Below are 18,467 nucleotides of genomic sequence, written 5' to 3' on the forward strand. Positions count from 1 at the left end.
TAACATTGGCAATATGTCAGCGTTTTGTTTCAAAGTGTTCTTTAGTTTTATTAGCTTAGGTTCTTGCCAGTTCTTCAGCACAGTGATTAAAAAGAAGAAAAAAAAAAAACCCCAAAAAAACCACCAAAAAAAAAGAACTTGATTTGAAGAGAGTTAGAAAAGGAGGAACAACATAACCAAGGTAGCAGGAAAAGAGTAGTACTTATGTAGTTATTATAAAGTACATAAAGGCAAAAACCAATTTTTTTTTTTTTTTTTGTTTTGGCTCTTTAATGGCATTTTTCTGTCTGCCTTCTACCTAGCCTGTTGTTTTTTCGCCTGTCTTGCTAAAATGGCTTGGATTGCTTACTTTTCACTTTAGGGTATTGATCTTTGGTTAAGTGAGGTAAGGCTTCCCTGTGTTCGTCTTGTAAAGTATTCAAGGCTGAATTTTGTATCTTCTGTATTTACTAACCTTCAGTTTTATTCTCTAGTACCATTCCACCAGCTTAATTTACAACACAGCGAGATGTGAAGAAGCAGCTTTGTGTAGCAAAGGATACTTTTGTGCATTTAAACTTGGGGCTTACAAGCTAATTAACTTGGTCCTTCTTAATTTTAGTTTAAATTTTGAGAAATCTTGCTGGTCAGCTTTTGGATCTTGAGCACTTACTTTCTGTTCTAAAGAATTCATCTTTATTGCCAAGTTAATCTCAGTAACAAACAGTGGGAGGGAGGAGTTAAATTTTTTTGTGGGATCTCCTATCATCTCTTCTAGTTGTTCTTATAAAGCTCCAAAAGCAGCTTCAGAAGTTCACCTGCATTAAAAAAACCCCTTACATTTACTAATAATCTTCTTTCTAAAGTCACAGTTGCTCAGAAGATCTATTTTCCGCTGGTTATGAGTAGAAACTCAGCCATTATATTCTCAGAGTGGTGTATTGTTACAACACTGAACAAATTGTCTTACAACAACAGCAAATGTGATACTTGAAAAAAGGATATTTTTTATAATTAGGCCCAGGCTTTTACAATTACCTTTGTGAACATTTCTCCCGACTTCAGATGCACAGAGCAGCGTCTTGTTGCTCCATTCTCTTTGCTTAGCACCACACCGCTGTGACAGCATTGCTTGTCAATGCAGATTTTGAAGAGGCTATTTTATGTTTGCTCTTTACATGTCTCTTCTGTTAAGGTGGTCCTCTGAAGCAGCACGCCTGAGGGACAGAAAAGGCAGTAGCTATGCTTGTGCAGGCATGAGTCCGCAGTGCTGTCTGTCACTTGTGTCGAGATTGCAGTTGAGGGGCTGTGGATTCATCTGTCGCCCTTTATACCTTCAGCCACATACGCAGGGACTTTTGCTTACGGGTGCTCCCGCTGCTGCAACTAGGTCCTGTGAGGTAAAAGTTGGAGATACCGAGCACTATCCGCTTCTGCTGCCTACCACTGGGATACACGAAGAGATGACCGCTGGTTGTAATTTTCTTCTCTAAGGAAAAAAGAATCTTTCTCTTCCATTTGCCCTACTATTCTCCCCTTCCCCTATCCAAAAGGTTGAAGAATTAATTCATCATGCTTGAAATAAAGAATGAAGTCATTTTAGAAAGGGGATTTAAGTGTGGAATCCCCATTAACAGAACAAAGTCAGGAGAGGATTTGGTGAGACTTCTTGCTGCACAGAGGAGGCCCTCCCTCCCTCTAAAGGAACTAGTATGGTACCAATGATTATTCAGTTTGACAGACTGGGATTATGTTTGATTTGATGTATGCAATATTGTCTTCCAGAGAATTTTTTGAATGAGAGAGGATTTAATAATTCTTGATGCTTCCTGCAGTGCTCTACAAAAATTATCTCTATTTGTAACTGCCCAAGAGTCAAGAGTTGCTGTTCTCATGGTAGCTAACCTACTAACCTGGAATATCTTCATACAGATTAGTTCAAAAAAAGTGCCATTTGGAAAAGCTAGGTTTCTGTTAAAAGGTGGGGGGGGTTTACACATTGTATATGTATACAAATTATACATCCGTAAAAAAATGTATAAAAATTTAATGTATTCCTATTTTTTGCAGTTAACTTATTTTTGGCTTAGCTTGACAGTAGTTTTTATACAACTGCTGTATAACTAAAGGAAATACTATATTGAGCTTTTAAGTTTTGATTGTACCTGTTAGGGGCAGATTCCACTGCCTAAAAAGGGGGGGGTTAGATTAGGAAAGACACATTAAATATGATATAATTGCTTTTCTGTTGACTAGTTTGCTACAACTGTTGCACAGAGGAGTAGATGCGGGTGTGTTCAGTAAGATATGCAGAGAACATTCGTTTTTGTGGCAGGTGGCACAAGGTACATTAAGTAGAAACAGAATTGCAATCCCAAAATGTAGCAGCTTAGTTTATAGTATAGTAAGGGAGATGGAAAGATGTGTCTGTATCTGGAGGAAGCTTTTGTATGTTTCATTTATCTTGATACTCAGTGTTTAGGAAGTGAGGGATAGAAAAAGCTAAGATGCCTGTAAGATTATCCATTCCAACCCACTAAGAAGACAACTGTGAATAAAGCAAGTATTTTTAGTCCTTTATGAGGCAAAAATACTGTCTCTAGCCTAGCATTTTTCCTGGAGTAGTATTTCTTAGATGCAGCTTTTGAATTGGATGATGCCACAAATCTTTTTGTAGCATATTAAAAATAATAAATAAAACAAAAAGGAGTATTGAATATAGCTTCATGTCCCAAGCTTTAGATTTGATTGAGCAGACAGGTCCTAAGGTAGAAGGATATTTTTGCTGTATTTCACAACTCGGTACTGTCGTTTTGTTTGTTGACTTTGTATCGCCCTTTTTCAAATTGCTGCATTTTTTAATCTGCAACTTTTTCTTCTGAAACAATGGTTAATGGTGTTTTAGTAATGGCATTGTTGTTTCAGGTAATTGGAGAAAGCTGAAGGTCCTTTCCAACCCATTTTATGATTTTGCAGTTAACTTATCAAAACTGTTAATTTATTTGAAAAATAAGTGTCTAGCAAAAGTATTGATAGCATTTTAAAGTCAGACTTCATTATTTTCTGCAGTGTTATTCAGCAATTCCTACGTGCGTGGTATTGGGTGGATAGTTTGGCTGAGGTCTTGCACATGATTTTGTCCCCTTTGGAAAGGACATACTCTTTTTGCATATGTTAAAAGACTTCTGGAAGATTCAAAATAATTTTACAGGTTCTAGTGAGTTATTTTAAGCTAACAAGGCACTGATATTTGTGCTTCAAGTGTTTTGGAGGAAAAGGAGCCAGTCACAATCCACGGACTGCAGCTTTTGATTTCTCTTGGTTCATAAGAATCACAGACTCTGTAGGGATGAGCCACGTGTTCAACTAAAATTTTCTTCCCAAGCCTGCACATCTCACACGGAGTACTGAAGACATCTCTGTTTGGTCTGGTATTTCATCAATAAATGAACTGGAGAAGGGGTGAGTACTGGTATGACAGAATATATTGGCAGCCCTGTGCTGCTGCTGTTGTTGGAATGTGGCAGCCACAGAAAGCCGTGGGAGGACCTTCAGGTGGGTTGTGGCTGGCTGATAAAAGGGTACACGAAACTCGCTGTGAAATTCAAAACTCTTCTGACCTTACGTACCCAGCCGTGGCTTCTGACTCCCTGTTCTCAGGAGAATTATCTTGGAGTTATGCTTGTTCTAGGGAAACAAGCTTAGTGCTCAGCAAATGGGTGAAAAACAGCAAGGGACTCTTATGTTACTGGGGAAGCATGTTGGGAAAGATTGGGGAATGAGGGAGGAAGCTTCATGTCTTTGCAGCTGCAAAGTGATCTTGACTGCTGTGCTTTATTCTGGCCCTCCTGTCCCAAAAAGGTGTGCTGGAGCTAGGGAGAAGTAGAGAATGGCAGTAAGGGTGGAGAGCTTACAGACTGCTTTTACATGGGGAATTAAAAAAAAAAGTGAGAGGTCTTTGGTCTAGAAGATGACAGCTGGGGAGGGGAAGAAGGGGTATGGTTGAGATCTGCACATCCGTGAATAGCAGGAGGAATGATTCACTGCCTGCTACAGGAACTGTGGGGTTTTGCCTTAAGTTATCATGGGGTGGGTTCAGAACAAATACAAAGATATGCCCATAATTAAACTGCAGACTTTGTGACAGGATAGTGTCACTTTTTAAGGTCCGTATGATTAAAAAAATGTTTAGGTAAATTAGTATGGGAGACAAAAGGCTGTTAAGCTGAGGCATACCAGTTAATTTTGTCTCGAGTTTCTCGTTGCCTGTGGCAGGTGGGAGTGCCTATGTTCTGCAGCTGCATCAGGCTGCTGCTGAGTTTTCTGCTGTGTTCATCAGGTGGCTTCATTAACAGGTCTGATGACTGTCAGAGGCAAGATCTGTCCCTTTCGTGGTACGCCAGCGGCCTAGCTGTTAGCACAAGTTCTCTCTCCGGGGTTCATATTCCCAACTGCATTCTGACATTGACTGTGCACGTGCCCTGCATTTGCTACAGCTGATTTCTGGTTCTGTAAACTGAATCAGTGAAGATAATTTTTAAAACAAAGAATGGCAGAACAACCTATTGCTCCCTGCTGATGCTCCGACCCCCTCGCCCTGCAGTTATCTGTCAGGGTGCAGCTGAATGTGACAGGCTGTGGCATGGAGCTGGGAACAAGAAGCTGGAGAAGAGCAGAAATTTCTTAAACTGGCTTTGCCTACTGTAGGATTGTGGTGAGGTATTCTTAGGGCAGCTGTTGCCAATTCTGTTAGTCTGAAGCTTACTCATTCTACCTCAGACCTGAAACAGAGCATGCAACTCTTGAAACCCTACCTGTTTTTCCTCCTCCCCCATGCCCTGTGGAGATAAAACTATTTCACCTGTAGCCTAATTAAAGATACAATCTGTGCTTTCAAAGTTTTCCCTTCTCTGTTTCTGAGATGTTCTGGGAAAGAATTTGCTAGCTAAAGTAGTTCTTCAGCTTTCAAATATTAAGCAGTTTCTATGGTTCTTGCCGCCTCCTTTCTTTCTGATCTCCAATGCAAACAGGATTTTGTCATAATTCATCTGTTTGCAATCCACAGAAAACCTAGGCAGTGGTTCTTCAAGAGTGCTGTAGGAATATAGCAAAGGGTAGAAGGAGTTAGGCTTTCTGTGCAAAAATATTTTTGTTTCTATGAATATACATAGTTTCCAAACTGCTTAAATGGGAATGTTACTTCATAAGCAGTGTAGTGTGAATACAACATAGGAACTATGCCATTCTAGAAGACAGTAGAACCTCTTTTGGAACGTTCTCTGTGTTTCAGATTCACTATGCTTAAGAAATATGAATTCAAACTGTTTTGAAGTTAAGATGGCCAGTGGACTGCAGTCCTCTATGTAAAAAGGTACTTAAAGCTAGGAGGGAAGCGTAACACATGAGAGCATGCGTAGAATGCTGAGTGGGATTGAAGTGCTAAGTTACAGAATACTGTTGATACAAGAGCAAATAAATTTCTTCAATATGAAAAATCGGGAAAGCTTTCTGGACAGCAGGAGAATGAATAGTCTTCCATGAGGCAGAACAACATAACTGACTTTGAATTGTTCAGAATCATCTCAAAAGACTTCTTGGCATTGTTGCCTTTGGTAGTTGGAGACTACATGACCTGGAGATCCTTGCTCTCTGTTTTACTGCTTTATTCAGCCAGTTAATGAATATTGGCAGGTGGATCTCACTTTTCAGCTGTAAGAACAGACATAACTGACTTTTTTTGTTTCCAGTCTTTTCAGAAAATACTGAAAATACATTTCAGTTCTTAGGTAATTCTTTGATCGCATTGACTTGTGCACCGTAATATATTGTGATGTCCTTCTAGATTTTCTTAAAAGCCATCAATGTCTATGAAGTCTGAGATTACTTCTGTTTCTCTTATGCTGTCTTGTAATGCTCACTGAAACTGTGTTCTTGCTGTGCTTGTGATCCTGTGCTTCCTATGTCCATATTTATTCTTTGAAATAAACATTTCTTATATTGGTAGCTGCTTGTTACACTTGCACCTGCAGTTTAACTTTTAACTTACACTGTAGTATTGGTGTATGTTTTCAGACAAATTGCAGTTTTTATGGGACAGAGGCTTTTTTTGTGTGTATTGTAAAAATGAAGTTTATTTTAATCAAACAAATAATTATAAATTATGCCCCTTTTCTAAATGTGAATGAGACACTACAATTGCTTGAATTTGGCCGTGAACACATTCTCCACCGAGGCACTTCAAAGGTACATCGGTCTTCCCTTAACTTTATCGGCAGAGTCTCTATGTAAAGTCAGCATTAAATCAACTTTGTCTGTTTTAACCATTCGTGATATTTCTGACTTGCACATGCAAAATTTTGTTTTAAGAATTACTCGGAATTTGTACCTTATCCCTTCTGGATTTTACTAAGAGTTTTCTTTCAGACTTTGTCTTTAAGCATTTAATTTGCATTGGAGCTGTAAAGAACCGTGACATTCTTAGCAATGACTGAGGCGATCTGCTTGAACTAAAGAAAATAGAGAGTAAATTAAACCCCCTTTACCTGCCAGAGCAAATTAAAAGTTGTTACTGTGGTGTTAAAGTAGTACTGTCCAAACTCGTTCACTGAAAATAGGTGAAACCTGCATGCCAGCCCTTGCCTGATAGTGTCACTTGGATGAGCACAATGAATAACATTCTTCACGGCAGACTGTCTTTTTGGAGATGTGAAGAAATTTCAGAAGTGAAAAACAGGTGTGAAACCCCACTGAAGGTTGCTGGTCTGCCACAAACTTTATATTTCATGTTGAAAGTGTTTTTCTGTGAAACTGATATATATGGGTTGGTGTGGGGAGCACATAATCTAAGGATTTTGGGGTATTTTTTTATTGACTTTAGTTGACCCAAGTCTAGGATGAAAGTAATGGTTATAAATTCTCTAATCACAAACATTGCAGATCATCTCTTATACTAATGTTCATGCTGCTACTCTAAGCCACAACATCTTAATTGATTTTAGCATTTTTCACAGAGAGGTTGAGGTTGGCAGGGACCTCTGGAGGTCATCTGGTCCACCCCCCTGACGTGGGCTCCACAGGACCATGCCCAGACAGCTTTTGAGGATCCCTAAGGATGGAGCCTCCACCACCTCTCTGGCAAGCTGTGCCAGTGCTCAGTCACCCACAGTGAAAACGTGTTGCCTGATGTTCAGGGGGAATTTTGGCTTGTGCCCACTGCCTTGGTCCTGTCACTGGGCACCACTGAAAAGAGCCTGGCTCTGCCCTCTTTGCCCCCTCCCTTCAGGTATTTGTACACATTGATAAGATCTCCCCCCTTGAGCCTTCTCTTCTCCAGGTGGAACAGTGCCAGCTCTCAGCCTCATGGGAAAAAGGCTCCTGTTTCTAATTTTTTTTTTTTTTCTTTTTAATTTGCCCCCCAGTTCTGTCCTCCAGCATGTAAAACCAGGCTTCCTTGAGAACATTAATTCAACCATTTAGGATACAGTTCTATCTAGAAAAAGCATTTGCATAGTACTGGATTGGAATATCATTTGGGTCTTTTAATCTGTGATCTGTTAAGGTAATATATTTCAGTCATAAAATGATCTCTTTTTTTTTTAACCCTGGAAAGATGTTAGACCCTTATTGTTGCTACAGGTCTAAATATTTCCGATTTTGTTGTACATAAGTGGTGTGTACATCATTTTTCAGTCTGGTAAAATTTACGGATCTTGTTTATTTTTCCACAGGGCTAGTTGTAGTGGTTGCAAAGAAGTCCGGAGTGTTTGTCACTCCTCCCATTTATGCCTTACTGTGTGGCACGTGGTGAGAGAGAGGGTGGTTGTCATTACTGCCAAGTGCATGTTTAACTACATGCGTAACATCATGCCTGCTAGGGAGGTCTCGCCTGTAAGCTTTGCTGTAAAAGAAGGAAATGTTTGTGGCTCAAAGCAACATAATGTTTATACAAACCATCACAAATTCATGGCTTACTGGGGAAGGGGGAGTCTGTTAAAATGGGTTGGTTTCACCGCCCCTGCTGTATAGGGGTGTTCTCTGGCAAGGTATTCAGCCCAGTAACACGTTTACCTCTCTGGTGCTTACTAGGAAGGCATCTACCATCTGTCTGAAGCCCTCATGGAAAATCTGGGTGCCATTGCAGTTGCCACCCTTCTCTGCTGGAAATTATCTGTTCTTGGATCCTAGAAATGAGTTCAGGTTGTGCTTTTGCCGGCTAGGTTCAGTAACTTGGTGCTTGATGTCCTCTCTTGGTGAAGATTGTTAGCTGACTTGGCAGTTGTTCTCCTTTTGTTGACTGATAAACTTGGAGCATACACTGAAGAATTTTTCTAGCCTTTGGGGTAACTTTTGTGGTTCGTTTCACGGGATGCTAGGTTACTAGAGCTACCTAGATTACTGCCTAAGCTTTGTAGAGATCAGTGAAGAGATCTCTATAGAGATCTTAATTGTATGAGTGCTATACAGGAATAAAGTCTCCTCAGTACTTTTAGGTGTTAGTCCTGCAACAGTCAGGAGACCTTCCTCACTTTGTCTGTTTATGTAGAGCTGATGTGAGTTTACATTCTTAGTGTATTGTTCCATACAATAACCTTTTCTTATCCCATGAATCATCCTCATTTTTCTCTGCATAGTGTCCACTTTCTGGCAAATGGTAGCAGTTTTTAATGCTGTCTGTTAAAGCAAATAATGTCTTCTCAAAGTCACCAAAATAGCTGGTGTGGCAGCCAGCTGAGATAGACTCTCTTCTGCAACATACTTTTAGTGAAGTGATGGAAATTGCTATGCCAATGTGTATTGCCATCAAACCTGGGGAAAGTTTTATTTTTGATACAAATTAACAATCAGTATTTTCTTTCCAAGTTCACTTAATATTCACATCACTAAAAACATAAGCTAGGATGAAACAGAAATAGTGATTTGTGAATTTTGCTGCATGTCAGACAACTTTTTCGTAGCACTGTTAAATCTAAAGAATGCTAACATACATTTGCAGAGCTGCGTGAAAGGATGAAGTGTCAAGCCTGATTAGCATCTCTCCTGATATCTCATTAGTAACATAAAGTAGATGAAATTTGAATGGTAGTTTTCCCTGTTGTGGTAAAGGAATGTGACTGTGAGACTTGGGGGTTCTTGCCTGTTGTCCAGCCTGAACATGTGCATTGCACAAACACCTTCAGTGACTTCTTAACTATATTCTTGTGCTGATTGAATAAGAAAGAATATGCTTACCGCTCAGCAAAAAGTGATTTTTTTCTCATTTTTTTCTTTTTTCCACATACTGAGATAAGGTGTTACAACCAAGGTTCAGATCCAGTTACTTAACATCTACAGTTCATCCTTCCCGTAGTCTTTCCACTGACTAGAGATCTTCTGTCTTGACCATCGTCAGCGAAGCTGCTATTTGCTGTTTGTATCTCTGTAGCAAATTGTAACGCTTGCATTTTGACCAGGCAAACGAACAAAGTCAAATTTAATTTATTAATTGCTGTGTTGCTTATCAGATTTCCTTCAGATACATTTGAAGGTGGTTTGTTGTAGAAGAATGGCTGCAGAAGCATTGCCTTAGAATCTCTGAAGATCTGTACAATCCAGGCCTGGTATTAGAATAGGCCTGTAATCAGAATTGTACTGAAGTTGCTGTGCTGAAGTTAACAAGAAAGGTAGCCTTGAGCTACTCTTGAATCCTGAGACCAAGTAATTATGTTGTGCCAACAGGCCGTGGCTGTAACAAGCTACAGCTGCTGGGAAAGCAGGTGCAGGGCCAAGAAAGACAGGGACCGGTATGGGAAAATAGGGAGTAACAAACTACAAGGCTGAAGCACAGCAACACAATTAGCTACATGGATAGAATGCTTATTTTAGTCATGATAATTAGGGGTGTGAGAACCGCGCGCATTTAGAGACTACTAACCAATTATATTTCTCCTTTACGAATATGCATGTGTATCGGTTCTATATAAGTAGTGTTAGAAACTAATAAAGTTGAGCAAGATGCATAACTCATATTGAGCAGACGTCTTCTTGACTCCGGCGAACCCTTCTTCCAGCAGTTTGTCTTGCAGTAAATGCTGTATACAGTGATAAAATAGCAGTATATTTTTCAAATAGCTTTGAACATGACCTGCACAAGCGGTATATCTTCACTACAGCTTAGTGTTTTGATGGTTTTTACAGATGGCATTTCTGAACAAGTTTCTAGGGAGCAGTAGTGTTGAAAGGGGACGTTTTCAGTTAACATTGGAGACTTACTGAGCAAGTAGCTAACCCAAGTTACTGGGTGGGTGGGTGTCAGTCAACAGAGCTGGCACAGAGCTGAAATGCCAGTTAATGCTTGGGGTGGTGTTCTCCTCAAGAACACTAGTAATAAGTGCAACAGGCTAAGAATAACGGTTGCCTAATAAATGCCACAGTAATTTTACTAACATTTCTAGAATGTGTTTCCACATACATTCCAGAACTACAGTATGTTTGCCCTGACAGCCGTTGCGTTGCATTCAGGCTAAGAATCGTTCGAGACTAGTCTTAAGAACTAATAGAGCTTGGCTTCAGATACTGGATTTTTTTTCCCCTCCCTCTTTTCCTTATCCTGATTAGTTAGTAAAAATCTTCTTATTTAGACTCTTTTGCAATCAGTTTTATTGGAAAGGAGGGAAAAAGAACCTGCTTCAAAAGGACCAGGGGTATTTGGTAGCATAACTATCATTAATAGGAATCATTAGGTAGACTTGCCTTTCTTTGCCGTTTTGTTATGTTAGATGTTAATAAGAACAAGCTTAATATACTTTGATTGTGGTTATGCTGTACTTAAATAGGTGTAGCAGGTTTTCATTACAATAACTACAGTCTTGGATAAGTATTGAATGAGTATGGTTAAAGACTTGGGGAGAATAGATTATTTAATGTGGTAGTTCTGGATGGGGTCTCAGCTCTCAGGATTGAGTTAAGTTCTTTTATCGCAGAGCAGGATGAGAATTTTAGTCAGTTTTTGCCTTTTCAGTAAAATGAAACAAACTGCAATGACTTTTTTTTAATTTTTATGTAGGAGAATAGACAGAGAATTACTATATTTTTAGTGAACTTTCTAGCAAAGCGATAACATTTTCTGCTTGTGGGCGGTGGCTGCTCTCCTAAGCTGATTGCTGATTTCAGAGTGGCGTGCTGTTACATGCAGGACAGGTATCAGCCCTTTTTCAGGCTGTCAGTAAAAGTTGTTTTTATATGAACACCAAGGCTTCTGTGTAAAGATTAGAACCACTTGAACTTCACGTCAAAATTGCTGGCATTGAAATAATAATGCTTTGGGCGGTAAAAATAATTTGAAGGCAAGCTAGGGACTCGTGGTACTCCAGGGCAGTTGTCACTTTCTGTTTTCCATCTTGTAAATGTCAGAATATAATGCCTTTCACTTATTTTAATGAGGTTGTGTTGGTTTCATAACTTTTTTTTTGAGGGGGTGGGGGGTGTGGGTGGTGGTGGAGTTAGTTTATAATTTCTGTAGTGAATGAACAGAAGTTCTTGGAGTGGAACCTTGTTACATGAAATATCCAGGCATTTTCTAGGTTTTTGTGTCATGGAAGTCACTACTTCTACTGAATGTCTGTTTTACTTAACTTGCACTGCAGGATTTGTCATTCTGATTTCAGTGTCTGACTTTTCTCTCTTTCCATATGGTGGGTTTGCAATGAGTAGCACAGCTTCCTGAGACAGTGTTTCCATAAAGTGTGAGAGTGCGATGTTATTTTTATCATTTTTATCGTATGCATCTGTTTCTGGTGGTGTTTCTTGATTATCATGAGCTACTACTTTATTAGGCAGGCACTTCTTCAAATTGCTTTGCTTGTGAAAATGTTTTTCTTTTGCTGTCCTTCAAGGGATTTTGTCATCTATAGAACAGACTTGCTGGGTAGGAGGGTTAAACAGATATGCCTTACGCAAGAATATAAAATAACTAATTATCTATATTTGTGTATGTATGTGTGCTCATACAGGATGTAAAGTAACTCCTCCAGGAATCCTAGTATTGAACTGTGATGCCCAGTTCATTAGTCAGCTCTACAGGAGGTGCCCCAGCCAAGCACAAAGATGGGACACAGTTCTCTTTAAGGGCATTGCCCCTGACATTCCTTTGATCTACTGCATTTAGAAAACAGAAGGGGGAAATGGGCAAATAAATGTTCTTTTTCTGTGCTCTTTGTAGAGAAAATGGTGTATTGCCAGTAGTTTGAGGTACACTGTCATCTGAAACTGTTAACTGTGACAGACCACGGTCTTTTTCTAGGTAGGTGCTTCTGATGAGTACAGTGCCCATTAATAATATATAGGCATGCTCTTTAAGATGCTTGGTATCAAGCCTTCATGTATCAGCCTGCAGTGATAAACCATGAGACAACGAAGGGTCCTAGAGCTGTGTGACCGTACTGTGAAAGATAGGAGAAACAGCATCTCTTTACTTCTACATAATTTACGCCGTTTGCAGGGGGGAGAGCTCAATGTCTGCTGTCTGTGCTGCAGCCACTCTGAAAGCTTTATATATTTGGATAAACAAACAGTACAATTACTTTGATCCATTATGATGGTCCTACCACTGGTTTGTTCCCTTGCACACTGCCTTGGAGTGAGGCAAACATGCACTGCTGGGGATATTCCCAGCCTGAGTTGTCAGGCAGCCTGATGCAAAAAAAAATAACAAAAAATTTAAAACCACTTAAAAAATACTATAATATTTGTTTTGAATAGCTGGTCTTTAGATTCCAGAGATGCTGGAGTAGCGGAATGTAAAAAACACTGATTTTATCTGTTGGGATGATCTTTTCAATGTGCTCGACTTATGCTTACAGAGGAAAGAACATTTGATTTTTCAATTCATCATATAAAAACCTGAAGGCTTCCCTCCCTTTTCTAGTGTGTTGGTAGTTGCTTGTAGTAATTATTTTGACCCATGATCATGAGGAGTACATCGATGACTATATAGCCACTACATGTAAGTACTTAATTATATATTAGGGAAAACAGCGAGTACTATGAATTTGCTGTGGTTGGACATGTGACGAGAGCAAAAAGGTATTTCAAGCTCAGATGTCTTAGTTGATGATTTCTGGTGTAGTCAGCTTAGAAGATCAAGCTGCCAAAGTCCTGTGGTTCGTTCATCATCTGGTTTAGATACTATGTGCAGTTACTTAATGTAGCCAGTTGTTATTGCTTCATCTTCATTAACTAATTGTGAGAAAGGAAAAGAATTCACCAAATACTTTCCAAAATGTGAACTAATTATAGTACAACTATGACCTGCTTGGCTTCTTAGCACAGCTGAATTGGGGATGAATTGGGCTGTGTGGATGTTGTTCTGAAGAATCTAAGACCTGTTTTTCAAAGATGCCTTGTCTTCTTCAATGTGAAGTACCTGATTTTACACCTACGTTCTCATTTTTACATGTATCTTGGCCCTCCTGAAGGTGACTTTCTTGATTGGGGATGGGTGGGGTAGTGAAACCACATTATATGGAAGGAGAAGAAAAAACAATTCTTTCAAGATTTTTGATGTATAAAATGTTCTTCCTTCTGGTGGAAGTGACGTTTGGTTGGGAATGCTGACAACACTTGCTAAGGGACTAAAACAGGTGCAAGTTCTGAAAATTATTAAGTCTTTGATGGCAATATCGTCTACTTCTGGATGCTCGCAGTGCAAGAGTGTCTTCTGTGGCTTCCTATTGCATGGCCCTAGTTTTCTAGTCAGAATATGTAATGCCAGTTTATATTAATTTTTTGTGTGACAAAGGGAGGCTTCCATGAAGTCACAGAATGGTCAGGGTTGGAAGGGACCTCCCTGCTAAAGCAAGTTTGCCTAGAGCATGCACAGAATCATGTCAAGGTGAGTTTTAAATGTCTCCAGAGAAGGAGAAATAGTGTAGGTAGTTTAAAAAAAAAGGGGGGGGGGGGGGGGGGGGGGGGAGGAGGAAAAGAAGAAACAAGCTTTGCTGCTGTTAAACTACTAGCAAAGCACACTCCTTGTGTGCTGTCACAGGCAATGGGTGGACGGTAGAGAGAAAATACGGATGCCGTCAAGAAGCCTTCTTATTCATGTTCTAGCACAGAACATGAGAACTGACATTTTGCTAATCACTTCTCTTCGTAAATGTGAGAAGCATTATGAGTTTAGTTTTAGCAAGAGACAACAGGGAATAATGCAGTTTGCATTAGCACAGAGCTTTCTAGAAACTCTTTTTCTCCATCTGGATAGAGATTTCAGGTGGCTATGCACTCTGTGAACTTGATGTGTGTTAGCCAAGCAGGACAGGAGAGGCTTAGTGCTGCGGTGAAAGTTAAAGCCTGAGTAGGTAGCTGCAGCAGACATACTGCTCAGTAAAGGTAGAAAATTATTCTAGTGATATTTTACCAAAGTCAGAATGACTTAAGGGCAAAGACAGGAAGAAGTTCAGAAGCTCAGTGCTCTTTGTGGTCATTGAAATTCATACTTTGCCTCTGACCTGTGAGAATATTTGTCAGGCTGTTGGTGGTATTTACTTTGGTTTTGAGTTCTAGGCATGTGAGAGAAGTCAGTCTTCCATCCGAGTGTGCAGATGGAAGATGCTCGTCGTCAGGTTAAACCAAAATCTGCTGTGGTGTAGATGCATTACAAGGTTAGGTAATTCTGATAATTTCCTGAAGTGTACAAACTGTCCACTTTAGAGGAGATTTTTATTGTCATTAAAAAGGTGTGCCTGCATGTTGTTGTTGACACCATGGATGACTAGACACGGAATTAAAAATTCTGGGAAATAAAAATTCCAATTGTTATATTTCCGTGATCTGTTGTCCCTCCCTCCCCAGCCCCAGCTGTGACACCAAATCACCACATTTGCATGGTCAGTGTCTGGTAAAAATTGAGACAAACTCAATTAGTTATGAAGCTGAAAACTGCTGGCTTCTGGGGAAGGAAAGAAACCATGAAGCATGTACTAATAAAAAAAAAAGGCAAAACAAAAACTTACGTGAAAAATTGATTGAGGCTAATGCAGGTTTTATAGCATATCTTTAAGCTGCTACAGATGTGATTTATGGTAATCAGTTCTTTATTAGTCTGGGTCCTTTGATTGAAGCAAATGTTTCGGAGTGTCTCCATCTGAATCACTGCCAGGATAATGGTTACAGTGAGCTGGAATTTCCAAACAGCTTAAAAAAAATAATCTATCTTGCGAGCCAATATAGCTGACTTATTCCAGAAACCCTTGATCTTACTGGTGCTGGTGTTGCTAGCAGGTGACTTTTGGTGTTCCTAGTTTGGTCTCAATAACCAAAGAGTTTGGAGCAGCTCCTTGTGCTTTGAAATCCAGGAGATCAGTGATGAACATCTGGCTTCCAACTGGGAAGCTCTGCTGTCCACCAGCAGTTTAAAAAGTTGCTATTATGCTTTTCTTAAAATAGGCATCAGAGGAAATTCCCTAAAAGGTAGTGGCTTACACTGCTGGAGTAAATATCTTAAGAAATGTGTCAAACCATTTCTTCAGTGATGTTCTGTACCTTTTCCAACTGGGGTTTCTAAGAATGATCTCGGAAAGAAGCAGTTGATTAACATTCTGTTGGTTTTTACATCAGTTAAACTGTTTAGGGCTTCTGCTGAATTTGTACAGCAATCTATCAGGAATTACTGTGGAAAGCTGTTGTATTCTGGAATTATTTTTCAAGACACGAGTGTATTTAAAAGCTGTCCAAAAAACCTTGGATGACTTCCTGGGATAGGAACTTCTCTTCCAAGTTGAGCTGGAAGTTTACAGCTGGTGCTGGGACTCTGGCTAGACAAGCTAATAACGTTGGACTTTCATCACATCTGAAAATTTATTAAAGTAAAAAATATTCAAGGTACAGCTAAATGAATTTTTCAATTACATAGAACTTGTGCAGAATGTGCTCTTGAGCCACCTGGACATGAGCTAGCAGTGAGCTGAGCCTGTGCAGCCACTGTTAATGACAGGGTAAAGCTGCAATGCATGAGTGGTTTGGCTCAGAGGTAAAGTGTGTTTGCATTAGACTAGTACCGTGTACCAGCTATGTAAATTCTAGTTTACACAGACGTGTCATCTAAGGTATGAGCTGAGAGTAAGCAGAAAAAATTGTGTAAGATGTGTTTGTGGGTTTGTGTGTTTTCAGGTCTTTTTGCTGAGCTGTTGTGTTGTGGGTTGCTAAGAGAACTGCTCCAAGTGTTATCCCCTTTGCCTTGCTGGAGTCAGAGCGTGTGTGTTCTGCACTGAGGCCGTAGCCTCGTGGTATCTGATTTTTGCATAGTGTGTCAGTTGCTGGGTAGTTACAGAGCTTTAATCCATCTCCTTATCTTACTGCGTTCTCTGCTTGTGCTGTTTTGTCTGTAGACTTTTCTGGTTGTGTTTTCTCTTCATCCACATTTGTGTGGTTTTTTTTCTTGATAGGAAGAGCAAGTGGAAATTTCTTCTGTGTATCATTTCAGGCTTATGTCAATACGTAATTTAGACATATGCCTGAGGTTGTAATTTTCATGAATGGCCTAAGTCAGTCTAATTCTGCACCATATTTTTGCTTCCTCTCTTGCACTGGCATTAGCGAGCACAGGGCTGCACAGTGACACAGGGCAGCAATCTCAGTTGAAACCAATCCCACCAAAAAACCCCGAACTGATTTATTTACTTTGTGGCCATATGGCTGCCCGCATAAGCATAAAAGCACTTAAGGACAAGTTAAAGTACTCTGAGCTGGTGTCTTTGGTTTGGGGGATTGTTGTTTCTGTTTTGTTTCTGTCAGCATGCATTGGAGTTGTGTGTGAAGGGTAATGGTGGTTTTCCATTGGCTTCCTGTGCTTTGCGTAGGTTTTCAGTGGCTGGGGAAAACACAGGTTTGTTTTTCTTTACACTTCTGTAATCCCTACAAGAAACATTTGACTCTTACCTTGGTCTTGCATGCAGGTAGCACTGCTAAAGTCAGCATGACTTCACCCTCGCACCTTGGTCTGCCAGATTTCAGGCTCAGTTTGTTTGCCACCAAAGGTGTTTTGAGTTCCATGACAAAACAGATGCTTGTCTTCCTTCTGGAACTCAGTGCTGTTAGATTTTTATACCTATAAGGAATCTGACATTTTCCTTTCTTTTTCATGTGGGGCTGCATTAGTAATAATTTTTTAACCAACAATTACTTCATCTGTGGTATATTACATAAATATCTTCTGATCTGATTATTCTTAAATGGATTGTGGATTACAAAAAAATATTCAGGCTATGGTGATGATGTACACTGACACTGTTTCTTTTCTTTTTCTTTCCTCCCTTCCCCTTATGTGAATGGTGTATCCGTGCTTCTCATCATCGCTGCCGATTTATTTTTATTTTTTTCCCAATCATCTAGAAAACCACCTAAGGTAAGTATTTTGTTTCTTTTTGCATTTGTACCTGCTTGAAAATGTTGAGCAATGCAGAAGTGTTGGGGGTGTTACCACAGTATGTGACCAACACAGTTTTGATAAAGGAAAACACATCTTTTTTTAAAAAATCTATCCCTTATACTTCTCAGTTAAAGACTTCATTACAGAAGAATACATTTTAATCCAACTAACATGCAGGCAAGGCAGATGACATAAAGCTGTGACCAGAACAAACCATGATTTTAATGAATTCATAAAAACATTTGAAAGAGTAAATAAGTATTGTGTGTAAAACATTTAATTGCACATAATTCTACTTAAGACTTAAAATACTGTTTTAAAAAGATGGCAAAATACATCTCGTAAGAAACAAACTCTTCTTATTTGTAATTGATGGTATTCAAGAATTTATTAATTTGTGTAAAAGTGGCCAAAGCGCACTGGAATTCATCTAGAAAAGGTTCTCTGTGGTGTTTGAATGCAAGGGAAGGGAGAGACAAGGATAGAGAAGGAGCTTTACTGGGATAACAAATACAGTATTGGTACAGGGCTGGTAGCAGTGATGGGGTGGAAGGACTGCGTGAACTACCTGTCAGCACATGCAAAACACTGTATTGGTATTTTGCTTCAGCAATCTAATGATAACTTTATTCTTTCTGTCTCTTTTGGCTAGTACTTTTCACAGCAGAAAGCTGTAGTTGGCTCTGAGTAAGGTTTTATTTTACATTATTTTCTTTGGTTTGTAGATCTTCAAGAAGCAGTGCGTGCAAGTCTGACGTGACTTCTGCAGGTGTAGCAGAGCATTCTGTAGGGCTTCTGGGAAGAGAAATTGGGACGGATATTGATCCGTAGATCCGTCTTACATGGATATCTATGTACTTTATGGTTCAGACAGCTATTTTATGTGTGTGCGCATTTAAATATATAATTCAAATATCTATTGTTTTGAATAATTTTTTTAAGTGTCAGAAGATGCCAGCATCTCAGTAACTGACATTATTATTGTTACTCCCAATAGGCAGGGAAGAATGGAACAAACTCTATTTTAACATGAGCTATATTACTAATCTTGGGCTTCTAGTGTAATTTTGTGACAAAGGTAAAATGG

General features: G+C 39.5%; 1 protein-coding gene across 7 annotated transcripts in view; it reads left to right on the forward strand.

Moving 5' to 3' along the window:
* Nucleotides 1-18,467, forward strand: part of KIF13A (kinesin family member 13A) — a 120,518-nt gene that overhangs the window by 30,438 nt on the left and 71,613 nt on the right. For all 7 annotated transcript variants that reach the window (XM_040585986.1, XM_040585980.1, XM_040585981.1 and 4 more), the window contains one exon: nt 17,344-17,356. In XM_040585986.1, coding sequence (XP_040441920.1) covers nt 17,344-17,356 — 13 coding nt within the window. The remainder of the gene's footprint in view (nt 1-17,343; nt 17,357-18,467) is intronic.

This window comes from Falco naumanni, chromosome 3, assembly GCF_017639655.2.
Source record: "Falco naumanni isolate bFalNau1 chromosome 3, bFalNau1.pat, whole genome shotgun sequence".
Taxonomy (NCBI): domain Eukaryota; kingdom Metazoa; phylum Chordata; class Aves; order Falconiformes; family Falconidae; genus Falco; species Falco naumanni.